The following is a 17,343-nucleotide window of genomic DNA, read 5'->3' as shown; positions in this document are numbered from 1 at the left end:
CCGGTATCCACGATCTAGTATTTAAATCCGTGTAAAAATAACTGACTTTACTAGGACTTGAACGCTGTAACTCTCGACTTCCAAATCAGCTGATTTGGGAAGACGCATTTACCACTTAGACCAACCCGGTAGGTTGAAGAAATGATATCTGCGAGACTCTTACCGTACGGTTTACAATTTCATTGTAATTTTTTTGGATATCACTGCTCCATAAATACCATTTAAAATAGATGTCAATCCTACTAATTTATTTTCCATCAATTCACTCTACCCTGGGTGCTTTGAATGTTGTCTCATACAGAAAAATATATCGTTTTGAAAGAGTCTTATAGAATAGCAAATTATTATGCTGTTTTTTTTTGTCTTCAGTCATTTGACTGGTTTGATGCAGCTTTCCAAGATTCCTTATCTAGTGCTAGTCGTTTCATTTCGGTATACCCCCTACATCCTACATCTCTAACAATTTGTTTTACATATTCCAAACGTTGCCTGCCTACACAATTTTTTCCTTCTACCTGTCCCTCCAGTATTAAAGCGACTATTCCAGAATGCATTAATATCTGGCCTATATATCTGTCTCTTCTTTTAACTATATTTTTTCGAAATACTTCTTTATTTATCGATTTCCCAAAACACCTCTTCATTTGTCACTTTATCCACCCATCTGTTTTTTAACATTCTTCTATAGCACCGCATTTCAAAAGCTTCTAATCTTTTCTTCTCAGTTACTCCGATCGTCCAAGTTCACTATTATTACATACATGCTATGTTTAACTATTAAAAAGTTATGAAGGGTTTCCACACTATATTAATATATGTGCGCGTATGTAGTTGCGTTAATAATTCTAATTGCGTTAACAATACGGAATCGGTGCAATCAGAAATTTTCAAATTTGAAAGGATGATTATGAAAGAGTCGTTTCAAACACCGGGTTGGCCTAGTGGTGAACTCGTCACCGCAAATCAGCTGATTCGAAGTCGAGATTTCTAAGGTTCATGTCCTAGCAAAGGAAGTCATTTTTACATGGATTTGAATGCTAGATCGTCGATATCGGTATTCTTTGGCGCTCGGGTTTTAATTAATCACAGACCTCAGCAATGGTCGATCTGAGACTGTACAAGACTACACTTCATTTACATTAATACATATCATCCTCTGAAATAATACCTTACGGTGGTTCCGGAGACTAAACAGAAAAAGGGTGAGTCCCAAAGGTATGGGGTAATAGAAAGGTATCAGGGTGGAGTTCATTTCTTGAGTTATTTGACGGGAAAGATTAGTCATGCCAATTTTTTGTAAGCATTTCCGGAAATGTAAACTGGTAATATTACATGTTGTATTTTTTTAATATGAGAGTGTAAATTCACTTTGCTTCCGTATTAATCTCGTTAGTGATATATGTACCGGGTGATATTAAAAAAGACACAAATTTTAAAACGATATAAAAATTTATTTAGATAACTTAATGATTCGTTTGAGGTCTCATTTCATAGAAAAACACATTAAGATTTTACTCACGTAGTTCATTAGTACCAAATTTGGCCACCAGCGATGTCACCAGTGTTCTTTTAGGTGCAGGAAGTGTTCGTTTTTTTTTTTTACTTCCTTATACGAAGTAAAGGAAGTATTGTAATCGCGAAAATGTTCAGATTTCAGTGGAATTACCCACCTTTTGACCACCCCTGAATCCATTTTTACTAGTTTCAGTGTGACGACTTTACGTATGTATCTCGCATATTAAAAATGAGCTGTAGAATGTTGAAATTTTGTATTTTGGATTGTTGTAACACTTAGGTTTGCACCTCCCCATTTGGTTGCAAACGACTCGGCCAAAAATGTGTATACAGTTTGACCTCTAAAGCGGGATTTCAATTTTGAAACATTTGGATTTTGCACGAATTCTTAACTGCAGTAATAAGACCTCATTGAGAGGTTTTCAACGATATATCATAAGTGGTACTTAGTTTCACCGGTCCCAGAGTTATAGCCAAGTGAAACTTTAATTAATGAAATATTTGGATCTTACAAGGGGAATGCACATTCGAATCCGACTTCAGATACACATAATTTTTTTATATTTTTTTTTTTTAATTTAAATATATTGATTTATTAATAATTATTAACCTCTGATTGTAAAAAAAAATTAGAATAAATAAAAATTCAATAATAACAATAAGAAGAAATGTTTAAATCAGAAGTTATTAGTGAAATAAAATTTTATGTACTTTTAATTTTAATTCAAACATTTTTACAATCAGAGGAAAAAAATATATGTACATGAAGTCGGATTCGAACCGATGTGTGCATGGTTACGTATCCGACGCGTTCTTACACTACATATCTACTTGAGCGACGTGAAACAAAAATTATAACATAAACTAATATAAAACGCTAAGGAGATATTTAGGACCATTGTTCTTGTGTATAACTGATTATTGCGTGTTAGTATTTTGTGAAGAAGACACGTAAACATTGTATTATTCACGCACGTAATATGACTCCCCCTTGTTAGCTATAGTAAGATAAATCTTAGGTGCCTTGTACTGATTTAACTTTTTACAGAAAAAGTTCACTATAGTTATTTTCTTTCAGAATTAGAAATAATTTACTTACGAAATTTTTTTTTTTTAACATTAAGCACGGTCATAGTGTATTAGAATAATTTTAAAATGTGTATATAACCTACCGGGTTGGTCTAGTGGTTAACGCGTCTTCCCAAATCAGCTGATTTGGAAGTCGAGAGTTATAGCGTTCAAGTAAAGCCAGCTATTTTTACACGGATTTGAATACTAGATCGTGGATACCGGTGTTCTTTGGTGGTCGGGTTTCAATTAACCACACATATCAGGAATGATCGAACTGAGACTGTACAAGACTACAGTTCATTTACACTCATACCATCCTCTGAAGAATTATCTAAACGGTAGTTACCGGAAGCTAAACAGGAAAAAAGAAAGAAAATGTGTATATGTAAATGGAAGTTTTTTAGCGTATGAAAAATGTCATGCCTGACCGGGATCCGAACTCGGGACCCCCGGATGAAAGGCCGGGACGCTATCACTCCACCACGGAGATCTTATTTCATGATTTGTAGTCGCGACTGCAGTTTATCGTAATTTTCGTACAGTGTACGGTAATGACCCTCCTAGTAGGCATACAATTTCTTCTTGGAATCTCCGTTGAGTGGGTTGTTCTTCCAGACAGAATTGCCCGTTCTTCTTTCAGGAGGCAACCGTAAATGGTATCGTTTATCTGGACATGGTTAAAAATGTTATAATTCCACAGTTAAACGATGATGACAAACATAGACGTCTTTACTATTAGCAAGATGAGAAAACACCTTACCACCCCAGAGATTTTTTCGATTCTTAGATCGGTGGACTGGTCGTGAAGGTCCAATTGCATGGCCACCTCGCTCCCATATTTGATCCTCGCTAGATTTTTTCTTATGGGGTTTCATTAAATATCTATCCGCCTTTACTTTCTGATGTTATTGAGCTAAGACTTCGAATTAACGCCGCAGCTGCAGAGGTTACGTCTGGTGGTAACAGTCTGGAACGAAATCGACTTCTGGTGGGACGCACTATGTCGTATTACAAACGGAAGCCATATCGAATCAAAGTGGATATTGGGTAACAAAATTTGATGTGTTTTGCTATGAAATAAGATTTCAACCGAATCTGTAAGTTTTCTAAATAAATTTCTATATACTTTGAAAGTTGTGAAATCCTTTTTTAATCACGCGGTTTGTATGTATATTTATTTATACATACCCACGCACTATATGAATCCTATTTATTAGTCGTTAATTTATAAATAATTTATCATTATCGATTGATCAATTTTTATTTATTTTTATCTTAATGATGTAACGAAATCATTATTGTACAGTTGTTTTTATTCTTGTTTTCCTATTGTAATATATTGGATAATCTCTAGCCTTTTAAAATTTAAATACCAGTTATGGTTCATTGTTTTTGTGTGAATAGTTGCTGATCTGGGAATAGTTGCTGATCTATAATTCATCTTTGTTGGCCTGCTATTACGTAGTAAATACATGCTTACGTAACTTAATATTGATAAGAATACGTATTTAATAACAAAGAAATTTTAGAGATAATATTAGTTTTAAAATAAATTTATATTTTGTTGTTTACAACAAAACTTTTATGTTTAAAAAACCTTTAACTACCATAAATTATCATCATTAATCAGTTTTCTGGATATTTTCCATCACATAAGTTAAAAAAAAGGAAAATAGTACACACAATATAATCCAATTAATAATTAAAAGACAACATATTAAAAAAATATTAAGAAAATAGAAGGAGAAAAGATTATGGAGGTAGAAGAATTTTGTTATTTGGGAAGTAGAATTACTAAAGATGGACGAAGCAGGAGCGATATAAAATGCCGAATAGCACAAGCTAAACGAGCCTTCAGTAAGAAATATAATTTGTTTACATCAAAAATTAATTTAAACGTCAGGAAAAGATTTTTGAAAGTATATGTTTGGAGTGCCGCTTTATATGGAAGTGAAACTTGGACGATCGGAGTATCTGAGAAGAAAAGATTAGAAGCTTTTGAAATGCGGTGCTATAGGAGAATGCTAAAAATCAGATGGGTAGATAAAGTGACAAATGAAGAGGTATTGCGGCAAATAGATGAAGAAAGAAGCGTTTGGAAAAATATAGTTAAAAGAAGAGACAGACTTATAGGCCACATACTAAGGCATCCTGGAATAGTCGCTTTAATATTGGAAGGACAGGTAAAAGGGAAAAATTGCAGGCCACGTTTGTAATATGTAAAACAAATTGTTAGGGATGTAGGGTGTAGAGGGTATACTGAAATGAAACGCCTAGCACTAGATAGGGAATCTTGGAGAGCTGCATCAAACCAGTCAAATGACTGAAGACAAAAAAAAAATATTAAAAAAAAAAGATTATTTTCGATTTAGAGGTATAAAAATTTTTTCGTTCATGAAATTGTTTCATAAAAAATCTGATATGGACACCACAGTACTTCCTTGTAAGCCTATTGAATTACATTTACAAATTTTTAAAAGTTCTTAAAATTTTATTTCACTTCTGGTTTTTTCTTATTTTTTTTTATATCGTTATCACTGAATTATTATTTATTGTAATTTTTTTTTTTATAATCACAGGTTAATGATTATAAATTTATTTAAAGTTATTAAATATATTTAAATTAAAAAGAAAAGGTGATGAATTCGAATTTGAGCCGATTGCCATCCTCTTGTAAGATCGAAATATTTCATTAATTAAAATTTTAACCAATGAAAATATGTACCACTCGTTGAAAAGATCTCAATGAGGGCTTATTACTGCAGTTAAGAAAAAGTAAAAAATCCACATTTTTTTTTTAGATTTTGGGCTTTTTTGAACAATTTTGGTTCAGTCGATTGCAATCAAAAAAGTTGGTTCACAATTAGATGTTACAATATTCCTAAATCCAAAATTTCAACTTGCTACGGCTGATCGTTTTTGAGTTATGCGAGATACATAGTCGTACATACAGACGTCACGCCGTAACTAGACAAAATGGATCAGGTATCATCAAAATGGATATTTCTTTGGAAATCTGAAAACCGAAATTTCACGCGATTACAATACTTTACTTTGTACAAGGAAGTAAAAAGAAAGAGTTACGGAATAACCTTGTTTAATATAGTTTACGTGTTAAATTGTGTAACAACTATGATGTAGATAAGACAATCGAGTAGCATTGCAATGTGGAATTACTCTCATTTTTTTTTTATTGATTAAATAATTCACCACAGAGCTTGTAAGCGTATAAAAATGTCATACCTAACCGGGATTCGAACCTGGGGGACCGCCGGATTAAAGGCTGAAACGTTACCACTGCGCCACGGAGATCGTCTGATTTCTTTTTTTTTACGGCCGCAAAGGACCACTTTAGTCAGAATAGTCTTTAGTCAGTATTAGTCTTTTTTGCCGATCTTTTGGCCTTTAAGTTCTTAGCTTTTACTTTCTCCCAATATTTAATCATTCTTAATGATCTTGCTTTACGATCCTCTTCTGAATAAACCCTTTTTGTATAATTAAAAGTTCTTACTTTAAAGTCGGTATTCTGATCTTTAATAACAAATTTTAATTTTTCGGATTTATTAAGTAAATCTACGTAAGTCAAATTTAATTCTTGCATGTCTTCTTTAATTTCTTTGATCCATAATGGCGGATTTTTTAAAGACCAAAATCGATCGATAATTCTCTTAGTAATCCTATCCTGCGGTAATCTTAACAAGTGTGCGCACAAAGAAATTCGCTTCTTTTTCATAGTATCGATTAAGGATTCCAAGTTTTCGTACAGAAATTTATTAGGCGATAATCTGTACTGATTTTCGTGTTTATATTTTTTGTTTATGCGGGTTCTAAGAATCCTGCGTTCAACTTTAAGTGAAGGTTCAGTCCTATTTTTCTGATTTAATCTAAATAAAGTCTCGCTCGCGTAAGTTACCGGTTTAACCACAGTTTTGTAACGTCTAATTTTAGTGTTAATCGAGAGCGATTTTTTGTCGTAAGTATTTTTGGTTACTTGTAGCACTTTAAATAATTTATTAAATCTTTCGGTCCGATTTTGTTTTGCGTTACGATTACAAGTAATGATCTCTCCAATATATTTAAATTTTTCTACAAGTTCTACTTTGTTTCCATTAATATTCACAGAATTAATAACTAAAGGATCTATAGCCATCATTTTAGTCTTTTTGTAAGAAATTACAATTTTATTCGCAAGTTCTTCTATACTTATTTGTATTCTGGCTTCTGCGATACTATTAGCTAATAAAGCTAGGTCGTCGGCAAATCCTAGGCGATTTAAATTTAAGTTCTCTCTTTTGTATCCTATGTGAATATTTTTGGATTAATTTTAAACCGTTCGCGCATCAGAAATTCTAGTGTACAATTAAATAATAAAGGTGAAAGTCCGTCGCCTTGTCTTAGTCCGGATTTTATGTAAAAAGGTTCCGAAAATTCGCCACGAAACTTCACTTTAGATTTTGTATTTATCAACGTTAAACCGTACATATTTACCAATTTAGGATCCGATCCGAGATTTCTCAGAATTTTTAACATCGAAGGCCTATGTATGCAATCGTACGCTTCTTTGAAATCAATAAAAGAAATAATCATCTGTTTTTGCTTTCTATTATAAATATTTATAAGTAATTTCAAAGTAATAATTTGATCTGGTCAACTGCGCCAAGGCCGAAAACCACCTCGGTAATCGTATAGCTCGCTTTCTAGTTGATCCTTAATTCTATTGTAAATAATTCTAGATAAAATTTTATACGTACAATCCAATAACGAAATTCCACGATAATTGTCTGAATTTGTCTTGTCGCCTTTTTTGTGTAAAGGATGTATAATAGCTGTCGTCCAATGTTGTGGAAGTTTTTCGGATTCCCAAATTTTAACCAGAGAATTATGCAAAGATTTCTTAACCGATTCTCCTGCATTTTCCAAATTTCTGCAACTGTTTGCTCTTCTCCGCATGCTTTATTATTTTTAAGTTCTTTAAGTGCATTTTCTACTTCTTTATAAGTCGGCGGTTTTCTGTTTGATTCTGGCGTTTTAATTTCTGTATTAACACTTATTTTTAGTAAATCTTTCGGTTCTTTGCAGTTCAAAAGCTTATTAAAAGCTTCTGCAAGGATTTCCGCGTTTTCTTTATTATTATGTCCAATGTTAGTTTTTTATATTAGTAATATATACTTGTCGGTCAAATATTCCTCGTGTTTCTGATAAAAAAGAGGGGCTCGGCTGGATGCTTACTTTTCCAAAATAGGCGGAATATCTTTAACCTCTCGCGTCTAAACTTAAATGACATCATTGGCATATAGAAAACTTACCGTGTCATATTTCATTAAACTCGATTCATCTTGCAAAGAGATATCAAATAGGAAATGGAATTCTGTGCCTGCTTGGATGCTTATTTCGCCAACATAGGGGTTTTGACATCGAGTCCCGGTTAGGTAAGATATTTTCTGATAGGATGAGATGAATGTATGGAGACCTTTGTGATGGAGCTGCAGTGGTGAAGGCTGTTGGCATTGACCTCGCTCCTGAAAGCGGACGAGAGCAGAGAGAAATGTGGGTGGTATACTTTCATTAGAGGTTTATTAGGTTTGTGAATCTCTTTCTTGATTTTTAAGTTAATCAAGAGGATTTTTGAGTAAATTGAATTGTAGAAAACAATTGTTGTTTCGATCAACACTTGTTTTGTTGGTATTAGCAAAGTATTTTTAGGTGTTTAAAGACTAAATCAAGTAATGATCTCAGAGCAGTTAGATATGGGAAGAATTTTTGCGTGAAATCTTCGGTGTTGGAGGAAGGCGTGGGGATTACGCTTCCGCGAATAGTTGAGGGTTGTTAGTTATGGTAGATGGTCGTGGTTGGAGACTATATAAAGGCGATAGCAGGGGCGTATCCAGTAACTAAATTTGGGGGAAGGCATTGCGGGCAGCTCATGTGTAAGCATTGTTAGAGGAGATAGGCGGAGTAGTGGGGATGTAAAGGCACTCTTATTCGTTCCTTTTCTAATTATTTTATAATTACCTATTCCTAATTACTGTATAATTTACTTATATTACTAGAAAAATTAATTGTTTTTATTACCTATTATGAAAAAAGATATCTTCACTTAATATAAAGTTGCAACTGGTTATTTTGACAATCTAATACTGGTAAAATGTTTAATTTTTTTCAACTGGGTTTTCAAAGGCCTTTGGTTCTTTAGGAGGGGGGCATGACCCTTATAGTGCCCCTGGGTGATAGTAGGTGTATAAATACGCTGATGGAAATATTTCCCGAAGCATTTGTATAGGTGGCATCCTGATAGAGGCCAGACTGATGACTGTGTTGTTTTATCAGGTTTAGAGAGTCTAAATGTTGACTTCCGGTAAAGCCTATAAGGGCTAGGAACGGAGGGGGTGATGTGGGGACGGGGATCGTCAAAAGGCGGGTATCTTCCCCGACAGGGGTCAGGATGTTTTTGACATACAGCTCACAGGAAAATTGTTTTTCATTTTTTTTTTTTTTTTTGTCTTCAGTCATTTGACTGGTTTGATGCAGCTCTCCAAGATTCCCTATCTAGTGCTAGTCGTTTCATTTCAGTATACCCTCTACATCCTACATCCCTAACAATTTGTTTTACATATTCCAAACGTGGCCTGCCTACACAATTTTTCCCTTCTACCTGTCCTTCCAAAATTAAAGCGACTATTCCAGGATGCCTTAGTATGTGGCCTATAAGTCTGTCTCTTCTTTTAACTATATTTTTCCAAATGCTTCTTTCTTCATCTATTTGCCGCAATACCTCCTCATTTGTCACTTTATCCACCCATCTGATTTTTAACATTCTCCTATAGCACCACATTTCAAAAGCTTCTAACCTTTTCTTCTCAGATACTCCGACTGTCCAAGTTTCACTTCCATATAAAGCGACACTCCAAACATACACTTTCAAAAATCTTTTCCTGACATTTAAATTAATTTTTGATGTAAACAACTTATATTTCTTACTGAAGGCTCGTTTAGCTTGTGCTATTCGGCATTTTATATCGCTCCTGCTTCGTCCATCTTTAGTAATTCTACTTCCCAAATAACAAAATTCTTCTACCTAAGTTATTTATAAAGTTATTTATAACAAAATTTTTCATTTATAAGTTGTAAATGTTTTAAATTTGTTTTCCAAAATCTGCTTATAAAACGGTACCTTTTTTTCATTACAACTAATAAGAATTAAAATACGGGCAATGAAAATGGCAGATTTTCAAGATATTTTTAACTATTACTGTTGTAAAATTACTTATTACATTAAAACTATTTGTGTCTGTAATTTTTTTTTGTTGGAATTTTTAAGAATGATTTTGTTCTTTTATAGGATATACTTTACAGAATTAAAAAAAAATTATACATATATATAAATAGATTATAATGTAAGTAGTAGTGTTCTAATAATAATTACCCTTCTTCGTATTCGCTGTTAGTGCTGGATATATTTACAACTAACAATTCTGGTAAAAGTGGCATTGTATCTGTTAACAATACCAGTTCTCTTTCACTGCCGACATTTATAACGATTATATATGTTTCAAAACCTGGCAGTTCTCTGTTAAAAATAAAAATTAAAAAAATTAATAAATGATAATTAAAAGTATCCGTAGTCATTATTATACTATAATTCTATATTATACATTATAAACTAAATATTTATAAAACTTAGAAAAAAAAACATTTCCTCTTACAGAAAATAATATTGCCAGATTTAATACAGCAATTAAAAACCAATTTAAAACCAAACCACTACAGGTTAAACACAGATGCGACAAGTATCATTTTATTTTACTGTCTACGATATAACTATAACTTAGAAGGGTCCGGTTTCCACCGGATCTTTACGTTTTTACACTTAAGAAACCCAGAAAACCAACCCAAACCGGATAGAAATATTCGCATGTACGTGTGTGTATGTGTGTGTTCAGTGTTTCACAACTTATATCTCCAGAACTACTTGACCGATTTTGACCAGACTTGGTCAGATTACTTTTATATGTGGGCCATTGATGCCATTAAATTTTCAACCTTAAAGGTCAAGGAAGTGAGGCTACAAAGAAAGATCATGTCAGTATCTCGATATTTCGCATAATTAAGGTCATATTTTTCTTTGACACATTTCTTAACGATTAAAAAATAACAATATTTTCAAGAAAAGTTTTGCAAAATCGGACCTCAAAAAATTATCTAAATAAACTATTGGCTAAGTGGGTATATTGTGTCAATAGTACTCCCTCTCACCACAAGGAGCGCTAGTGTAGCGATGACGTACAACTGTTCTAGTCGACTGTTATGTTGTGACGTCACAGGTGAGCGGTAGAATTAAATAAATTAATAATATTTAAAGTGGCCGCTAGTACCGCCACACCCGCGCGAATGAAATACAGTATGCGCGAGCGCTTAGAATCCTTGAATTAAATAAATAAAAAATATTATATTTAAATAAAATGATAAATATTTTTAATTAAGTTCTGTGTGTATGTGTGTTTAAGCCATGCATCAGAAAAAAGTCACGTGACAAGCATACAACTGTATTGTCAGCTTTTTTTTAATGATATGAAAAAAAATAAAAACGGTAAATCAAACTAAAATTTTCATTAACATTAGGAGAAGATTACCATAGAAGAAGTTTACCATAATTTTACTTAAGATATTTGAAGTGAGTATTGAAAGATAATCGGGTGTTTTAAGTTGCTCACCCGGTATATATATATATATATATATATATATATCTGTACCTAAAACGAAAATTGCCTCGACTGACACATTCATCAACGTCTAATAAAAACTACTGAAGATAAATTGATGACAATTTTTGTACATCTTCTAGTTACGGTGTTAGAATACACTAAAAAAGGATTTTTTAAAATTCCCATTTTAAAAGGTTAAAATGGATTTAGGATATTTTTTTGAAACCCGGCTATTTTGATTAATTCTTTGGTAACAAATGAAAATATCAACTAGATTTTTGTTGTGCGTAATTATCATCTAAATATAAAAAAAACAGTTTCTAGTATATATATATATATATATATATATATTAGTAGTGTTCTCTTTTCGCGGCTTTGCCCGCGTTATCAATGTGACTTCACCCGAAATATTTTTTTAATAGCAAACTTATTTATTTTTTTAATTATAAATAAAATTTATATAATCAAGAATATTATTTGTCGATTTTCATTAATTCCTGATAAAACGGTAAATAAACATGTTTATTAAAATTATAGAAGGAGTAAACAACGAATTTTTAATAAACAACAAAATTGAACAATCTTTGTCAGAACAAACCATATTGAAATGAATAATCCAATATATGTGCAGAAGCCCAGACAGAAACCCTCGGCAGACATTTGCATCACTAAAATACATTTGTCAAATTTCGCCTACACGTAGGCCTCAAACGTTCATCTTCACATCCAACCTTACATGATTCCCTCAAACTAACTGACCGAAACCTAGGAAGCGCGAACCCCGTGCCTAGTGCAGATTTGACAATACCGTTCGTGACTGTGAATGCCTCAGAAAACGAACGAATTTGAAGTTAAATCAGTGCTACACTCATACTAATCAAAATTATGTCTTACGCAAAATAGAAATTTAGACCTACATCCAAATAAGTCGACCTATTTCGGTCACCTAACAAGGGGAACGCAACCTCATTCCGATCCGGGGACAAACCCCGCACCATCACTCGGTTCCATCATGGTGTCTCGCGTGGCATTACCAACTCACAATCGGGACCGCCACCGACGGAGGAAAGCCATGCCCCCGGTCCCACTGGTTAACATACCCCGGCGGCGCAGCCACTCCCACCAGCGGGACCCCCAAATCGAATCACAAACAATATAACCGTGGCACGATGCCGATGCGCCTACCTCCAACCAATCCAATGCCTAAGCCGGAATGTGCAGAAGTCCAATGAAGACAAAGAAAAAGGAAATTTTTGATACACTCCCCAATCTATCTCCATCGCAGTCAGGGAATATTTAGTCGGTTATGGCTAGCTTCGCTCGTCCTTCCCATCTGACAAGAGGGCTCCGCCTCTTGGACCTCGCTTGTTCCTTAAACTCATGCATGTGAGAATAATATTGATCAATGAAAATTAAAGCATGTTCAATTTATAAAATTAGCAGTGTGTTGTAATTTCTTCAGAGCAACAGTTTTGTCCGTACGGATCCGAAATTTTGAGTGATCTAAGAATGTCGGTTTCAAAACCGTCTGCCTCCATCTGAAAAATATTTGTTGTAACTGGTTACCCGTACTTCTGAGAGGAAAATGTATTTTGTACGGTTTTTAGCATTACCTGACAAACACCACTAGGAGCTAACCGTACTTCGTTTGTCATTTCATTTTTATTTTAAAAAAAAGTTTTTTTTTTGTTTTTTAGTCCAGTAACCGAAGGCAGGTGCAACCAGCTGCGTCGCACATGTAGTAACAGTGGCTTTGTTGACTCGCCGCGCCGTACACCTTCGCATCCCTTAAAAAATTGAAATTTGAAAATGTTTTTTAAATATTTACACGAAGATTTTTTTTTTAATCCTCAATTTAATGAGTATCTCATTTAGTAGAGTCGAAATGGGGAAAATTTGCAATCATTGTTCAGATTTTTCTACCTTTCTTCACCATTTGCAAGGTTGAATTTCGAAAAATCTAGAAATTAGTTTTCAGATATTTACATTAAAATTATATACACCAAAGTTCAGGTTGATATCATCATTTTTTACCAAGAAATTCGGGGAAAAAATGGTTTAAAAAAAGAATTCAAAATCTATTTTATCCCAATGAACTCGGAACTGGTGAACTATTTCCTAGTGTGCGCTAACAACGTAAAAGGAACATTTGTACTAACTTTCATCAATTTATTTTCAGTAGTATTTGCTGGACGTTGATGAATCAGTCAAGTCAGTCAGATTTTTTGCGATATACTTCTATCAAAGTCCAGCAAAATCTACGGAAGATAAATTTATGAAAATTTGTATTTTAAATGCTTACTAATTTTTTAAACTACTGTTTTGAGCAAATACCGTATGTACTATGACCTGAGACTGTACTTCACTTACACTCATACATATAATCCTGATTCATCGTGTGAAGTAATACCTGACGGTGATTCCCAGAGGCTAAACAGGAAAAACTTTATTATGATTCTATCGTTTGTAATTTAGTTTCTTTTTCAGGTTTCTCCGAAGTCTAAATACTATAATTATTATTTATCAGTATTATCCTCAGAGCGACGAGGATAATGTACATTGCGGGAGTGTTGGGGGTTGAAGCCCTCTTCAGGGTAGATGGGAATGGCGACCGAAGCAAGCTCTGCGGGTGTTCAGGACGTCGGTTACCCTGGCAAATTGTGAATGACCAGCAAAGCGATATCTGTGGCCATGTGGTAGGCTCCGAGGAGTTGATTCCGGGATTCTACCGAGTTGACCTGAGCCCCGAGGATCTAGGTGTTCTGGCAAGGCTTGTTAATGTAAATAAATAACGCTTGATGCGTCTTGTCTGAAATAAAATTTATTTTTGACAGATAATTTGCATGGCAGGTTTGTAAAGCGTTGTCTAAACGGTTGTACGATTATTTACAAGATATTGAATGTATATATATATATATATATATATACATATTTACATACATATATTTTTTGTGTATAGGTTTTTAGTGTATATTTTTTCTAAAATAGTGCTTGCGGTTCTCAAAACCAGCTGAAGTACGTCATTAATTTAACCTATAAATCTGAAATAAAGAGCCTACACCTTTTTTTTTTTTTTTTTATGTAACTCATTTATAACGTAACTAATCACTTTCATTTAACTGAAATATTACTTTATTTACTTCTCTTAACTTAATTATGTTTATGTTTTTGTGTATTAAGTTATTAGATACAGGGTGTCCCATATAAAACGCAACCCAACCTTATATTGGTAGGTATTGAAATAATAAAAGGCATGTGTAAATGTAAATGTAATTTTTATTATTACCATCCATTGCCTTACATTTAGAGTAAATGTTGGAAGTGGCCGCCATCTTCTTGAATACACGCTTCAATTCTTTTTAAGCGTTTCTTGCTACTTCTTCAAAGTTTGTGGCTGGATATTTAATACAGTTTGTTCAGCATTGACTTTCAATCGTTCAAGTGTTCGTGGTTTGTCGCTGAAGGCTTTTTCTGTGAGGTAACCCCGTAGAAAAAAATCCGCCGCAGTCAAATCTGGAAATCTTGGTGGCCACAAGCCTCGACCGATAACACGATTACCAAAGAATTTCTCGACTAAATCAGAAGTTTAACCTGCTTAGTGCGATGTCGCACCGTCATATTGTAGCCAGCAGTGTCTGTCTTCCTCTTCCAAGAGTGCGATGAACCGAAATAAAATATCCTGATATCGTTCTGCATTAATGGTGTACTCGAGAAAAATAGGACCGATTATTATCTTCCGCGATATCGCGCAGCACACGCCCAGCTTCTGCGGGTGTAATTGTTTTTCGAAATAAATGTGGGGATTTTTCAGCGCTCCAAATTCTACTGTTTTGGCTGTTTACGTAGCCATCCAAATGAAACCGTGCTTCATCTATGAAAAATAACAAATCCATAACATTAATTCACTCGCGCAGAAATTGACGGAACAGTTGCCAATATTGTATCCGTTTTTCTTTATCGGGCTCAAGAAGTCGATGAACCGTTTGAATGCGATAAGGACGTAATTTTAATCGTTTGGTCGCCCGATGAACAGTCGATTTAGACAAATTAATTTCAGCAGACAAAAGTCTGATCGATTTATTTGGCAAGGCGAGTAATCGGTCTTTGATTTCAGCGACTTTATCTGTATTCAACACCGACGCAGATCTTTTGTGTTCCTTGTTATTAACAGAACCCGTCTCTCTAAATTTTTCAACTGACCTTGATACTGATATTTTGTTAGGAGCCGGTTTATCTGGGTACTTATGGCGAAACAAATCTTGCACTGCGACCACTGATTTCATACTTAAGTACGACTCGACAATGAAAACACGTTCATCTACCGAAAACACCATCTTGTCTCTAGCAATACGCTGAACGTTATGATTGCATTGTTGTTACTATCGGTAGTGTTCTACTGCGTCGCCGCGATGTTCAGATGTTGGACGAGTCCATTTCAGTAACGAGTAGGGGAGTAAGCTTGCCTTTTGAAATTTCATGGATGAGTGATTGATGGGTTGCGTTTTATATGGGACATCCTTTTACCTAAAATAAATCTATTGAACAAGTTTTTTAATAAAACTTTATTTTGTATAAATTGATTTTTATTACCTTGAAAATGCAAATACCCATTTTGATATTACATATGTATTTAAATAGCCGCGTTGTATTGTGCTTTGTGATCGTAATTTAGCTATACTTTTGAATACTTGATAATGAGTTTTTTGTTTTGAAGATGTTTGTGTTTTTAAATTACTTTCCCAGTACGATGGATGGATAGGCTCCCACGGTATCTTTGCTTTTGTAAAACCTGAAATCAATACAAAAATGAAATGTGTATATACATATAATAATCTCTGCAATGAACCTTCCTTCTGAACATATAATTTACAGGATATCTCACGAAGAAATTTTCAGGACTTGTTTTACCGATTAATGTAATGAAAGATGTACATATAAAAATAGGTCTTGAATCGCTTCGTTTTAAAGTTACGGCTAGCGAAAGATTTTTCCTGGATTTCAGCACTTCTAATAAAAATAACCCCTATTATAATTTTTGAGACTGAAATTAATGAATAAATTTGGTGGTTTCTTATGTAATTTGAGCTGGGAAGTAAAACAAAACAGGTCCCAGAATTGTAACTCCAGTTTTTAAAATATCTGACTTAAAAACACAAATTCGGTGTCAAAAACTTAGTTTTTTTTTTTAGGTGTGTAGTACAATAGCTTTGTTAGAGAAAGAAACAAAACTTGTAGAGAATTTAATTCAGAAAAAATTAATGTAGATACACCCAATAAAATGCAAATAAAATCTTTTAAATATAGTTTTTTTTTTATTGAAGCAAAATAGACATAAAATCCTATTATTCTTTCTGTACCTCTTCTTTCTTTCTTTCCTGTTTAGCCTCCGTTAATTACCTTATAGATAATACTTCAGAGGATGAATGAGGATGATATTTATGAGTGTAAATGAAGTGTAGTCTTGTACATTCTCAGTTCGACCATTCCTGAGATGTGTGATTAATTGAAACCCAACCGCTAAAGAACAACCCACCGGGTTGGTCTAATGGTGAATGCGTCTTCCCAAATCATTTTATCAATTTTTTGCAACTTTTACATTGATTTATTAATAATTATTAACCTGTGATTGTAAAAAAAAATTGACAGTAAATAATAATTTTATAATAACAATAAAAAAAGAAAAATATGAAAAATCAAAAGTTGTTTGTGAAATAAAATTTGATGTACTCTTAAAAATGTGTGTATGTAATTTAATAGGCGTACAAGGAAGTCATGTGGTGTCCACATCAGATTTTTTTTACTATATGGTTAACAGAAACCACTGTTTTTTTGAAAATTTTAAAAAGTGTTTTAACGGATGAACCGTGTGTTTGAGTTTATTGATGAAGAGAATGAGTTAGAAGTAGAAATTCTAAAACAAAAACTTTGAATTCCTGGTTCAGATTCCTGTATTGGTTGTGAAAGAAAAAGAATGTACGTACAATACAGCGGTAAGAAAAAAGTTCTGGAGGAATAAAAAAAAAAAAACAGAAGTTATTAATAAATAACTTTAAAT

The 17,343-nt window shown here is 33.5% G+C and overlaps 2 protein-coding genes across 3 annotated transcripts in view; one reads left to right on the top strand and one right to left on the bottom strand.

Annotated features, from left to right (window-relative positions):
• Window positions 1–17,343, top strand: part of LOC142333298 (exostosin-3-like) — a 234,443-nt gene that overhangs the window by 46,452 nt on the left and 170,648 nt on the right. The gene's annotated exons all lie outside the window — the stretch shown is intronic.
• Window positions 1–17,343, bottom strand: part of LOC142333299 (maltase 2-like) — a 55,003-nt gene that overhangs the window by 6,406 nt on the left and 31,254 nt on the right. For both annotated transcript variants that reach the window (XM_075380326.1, XM_075380325.1), the window contains 2 exons: window positions 15,879–16,077; window positions 10,010–10,153 (listed from right to left, as the gene is read on the bottom strand). In XM_075380326.1, coding sequence (XP_075236441.1) covers window positions 10,010–10,153; window positions 15,879–16,077 — 343 coding nt within the window. The remainder of the gene's footprint in view (window positions 1–10,009; window positions 10,154–15,878; window positions 16,078–17,343) is intronic.

This window comes from Lycorma delicatula, chromosome 12 (assembly GCF_047948215.1).
Source record: "Lycorma delicatula isolate Av1 chromosome 12, ASM4794821v1, whole genome shotgun sequence".
In the NCBI taxonomy this organism is placed as follows: domain Eukaryota; kingdom Metazoa; phylum Arthropoda; class Insecta; order Hemiptera; family Fulgoridae; genus Lycorma; species Lycorma delicatula.
The sequence above is the reverse complement of the archived record's forward strand: the minus strand, read 5'-3'. Positions and strand labels throughout refer to the sequence as shown.